Source organism: Guillardia theta, assembly GCF_000315625.1.
Source record: "Guillardia theta CCMP2712 unplaced genomic scaffold GUITHscaffold_96, whole genome shotgun sequence".
Lineage (NCBI taxonomy): Eukaryota > Cryptophyceae > Pyrenomonadales > Geminigeraceae > Guillardia > Guillardia theta.
Window position 1 is genome coordinate 148,344 of NW_005434578.1, and position 3,157 is coordinate 151,500.

General features: G+C 54.2%; 1 protein-coding gene across 1 annotated transcript; it reads right to left on the reverse strand.

Moving 5' to 3' along the window:
- Nucleotides 1-1,358: 1,358 nt before the first annotated feature.
- On the reverse strand, nucleotides 1,359-2,346 carry GUITHDRAFT_116480 (hypothetical protein; the record flags this gene model as incomplete). Its single annotated transcript, XM_005824290.1, has 3 exons — nucleotides 1,359-1,523; nucleotides 1,815-1,982; nucleotides 2,266-2,346. The coding sequence occupies 3 exons, from the start codon at nucleotides 2,344-2,346 to the stop codon at nucleotides 1,359-1,361; spliced, it is 414 nt and encodes a 137-aa protein (XP_005824347.1).
- Between the last annotated feature and the right edge of the window lie 811 nt (nucleotides 2,347-3,157).

Below are 3,157 nucleotides of genomic sequence, written 5' to 3' on the forward strand. Positions count from 1 at the left end.
TGAGCATCCCTCTCCTTCCTCCGCTTCTGCTTACCGGCCTCCTCCTCCTCCTCCTCCTCCTCCTCCTGGTTCTTTCTCCTCCTCCTCATATACTCACTGAACATTTTTTCCACATCATCGCACGCACCAGCAAACCCTCTCGTGCTCGCCTCTTTCATTCCTCTCGCTGCTCTCCTGAGCATGCAGCCCGGGAGGCCCCAGAAGCTCTCATCGATGAGATCGAGGAGGAAGCGTCGTAGTTCTTCAGCGAGCTCCTCCTCGTCATCCTCCTCTTCCGCCTCCTCGCACACTTCTAGCAGGGAAAGAAGGAAGGCCGGGTCTCCAGGATTGCTCCGCAAGGCAAATTCGATCACAGCCTTGGGAATGTCGCCATGGCGGAGGAAGGACAGGTCAGGCGCCTCCTGCTCCTGTGCTCTCGCTGCTGCCCCCCCTCCCTCCTCCTTGTCCTCCTTCTTCTCTTCCTCCTCGAGCGACGGGATGTCCAGAGTCTCTTTCTTGGAATCCTGCTGGCCCTTGTCGTCGAGGCCGAGAATTCTGACAGGCTAAATCAGGAGGGACGGGGAGGAGAGGAGAGAGGGGAAAGGGGGGAGGAAGGGAGTGCGGAGCAGGAGTAGGAGCAGGAGCAGGAGCAGGAGCAGGAGCAGGAGTAGGAGCAGGAGCAGGAGCAGGAGCAGGAGCAGGAGCAGGAGTAGGAGCATCAGTAGAAGCAGCAGCAAGAGCAGCAGCAAGAGCAGCAAGAGAGGAAGGATGAAGCAGGGCAGTGCAAAGAGGATGGAACACTATGAAATAGACGCTAGACTGACCTCCTCCTCTTCAAGATTCTGCCGACGAAGAGAATTTCCATTTTAAGGTAAGCGTGCCAAAGCTCCTTCTCCTGCTCACTTCGTGAATAATCTCTTCCTTTCTCACCCCTCCCTTCCTTGGACCCCTCCTCTGCACTTCTCTTCCTTGCTCTCCTCCCCTCTCCTCCCATCTCCTCCCCTTCCCTCTCCCTCCCCCCCCAAACCTCTCTTCCCTACCCTCCCTCCTCTCCCTTCCCTCCCCTCCTCCTTCTCTTCTCTGCACACCTTAGGGTTGAGTCGGAGAGCTCTCTGAAACATCACGCGGGCTGCCGTTACATTTCCTTCCTCCCACTCGTAGTTGGCAGCTGTCAGCCAGAAGACAGCCTTCCTTGGATGAAGCTGCTCCCTTGTCAGAGTCCCACCAACAACCATGAGGGGAGGAGGGCAAGAATCGCAACTATCCTTCTCCTTACTCCCATGCTACACATGCACTCTCCTCTCCATCTTACATGTTTCGACTCCTCGCATCTCCTTTTCTCCCCTCCCCCCCCCTATCCCCGTCTTTCTCCTTCTTCTTTACATCACCTGAAGGGCTCTTGCAAGGATCTTGGAGAGCATCTTGGTGGATTTTTGGGACTTGGCAAATGCGATCCACTCCAGCCACAGGCCGATGTCTTGCTTGAACTTGCGCAGGCATCGCTCGTAGATGAAGTGAATGTTCTTGATGCTTGCAAACTTCGACTGATTGTCGTTGTCAGAGAGAGTGGAGAGGAGAGGAGAGGAGAGGAGAGCACAGCAGAGGAGAGAAGAGGAGAGGAGAGCAGAGGAGAGGAGAGCAGAGCAGAGCAGAGCAGAGCAGAGCAGAGCAGAGCAGAGCAGAGCAGAGCAGAGCAGAGCAGAGCAGAGCAGAGCAGAGCAGAGCAGAGCAGAGCAGAGCAGAGCAGAGCAGAGCAGAGGAGCGATGTTAAAAGGCGACAAGGAGAGAACAACGGAGGGTGGAGCAAGAGGAGGAGCAGAGAAAGATCAGCGTACATCTCGAAACTTGATCTTTTTGGCCAACTTGTTCTTTCTGGCGCAGAGCAGCTTGTCAAGCGCGTCCTCGTACTCGATATACTTCATGAAGTCGTTCTTCTCAGCTGCTCGCTTCCTTAGCCGATACTCGAAGTCTGTCCTCCTCTTCACGATAGTTCGGATCTCCTCCTGAGAAGGTTGTCACCACAGCCATGTCCTTCTCTCTCATGATCTCCTCTCCCATGTTCTTCTCTCTCCTCTTGTGAACATTCTTCTCGTTCTCGTATCCTCGTCTTCATCCCTAACTTCCTCATCCCTTCCTCCACCCTTCTCTCGTTTGCTCCTTCCTCCTCGTCCTCGTCCTCGTCCTCGTCCTGTTCATTCTCCTCCTTGACTCCTCGTCCTCCTCGTCCTCCTCGTCCTCCTTGACTCCTCCTTGACTCCTCCTTGACTCCTCCTCCTCCTCTCTTACCTTAGTCAACAGCTTGTGCTCCCCAAGCTCCTGCAGCTCGGGAACCATCTCCTCGATGAGAACTTGCACGGCGTCCGCCATGGCTGAGTATGATCACGAAAGTTCCTGCCCAACGTGTGTCAAGTACGATAAGAGGTCGGCATGCGGTGTAATCAAAATATCAAGAAATCATGTGATTCCAACACGATGAAGAGCAGGGAGCCAGCTCACTTGCTCTGTTACATATCTACCAATCAGCTGACATCACAAAATTCGCTCTATGTGCATGTCTTTTGATGTCATGGTCCTCTCTTTCGTTTCCCATCCCATTTGCTCCCTGTGTTGAATTCCAGGTTTTGTTGTCCATTGACTCCTCCTCCTCCTCGTCATCATCATCCTCTCCCCCCTTCTCCTCCCCCCCCCCTGCTCCTGCTCCTCCTCGCCTCCTGCTCCTCCTCCTGCTCCTCCTGCTTCGGCAATGCTGCACCTCCTCATCATCCTCGTCATCCTCCTCGTAATCCTCGTCATCCACCTGCTCTTCCACTTGTACCTCGATTGCATGCCAGTTGACAATCTTCCGTCAATCCCGGGGGAGCAGATGAATCGCATCGTAACCAGGTCCATATCAACCAAGAAGATGAAGGTGGGAGAAGGCTCAGCGTCGGGCAGCAACTTTGCTGTGGTGTCATTGGGGAAAAGTTCAATCACTCTGGTAGATGAAATCAACCTAGAGTTCTCGCGGGCCATGAATCGATGTATCCTGGACAAGGCGTACTCAGACAACCTGAAGCTTCCTCTGGCTTCTCAAAACTCCATCTTGAAGAGCATGCAGCCTACTCCCCTGCTCAAGTTCACCTCGCAGACCTTCGATCGTCCCGAAGGGTACAAGTTCGAAGATGCTCGCTATCACTTC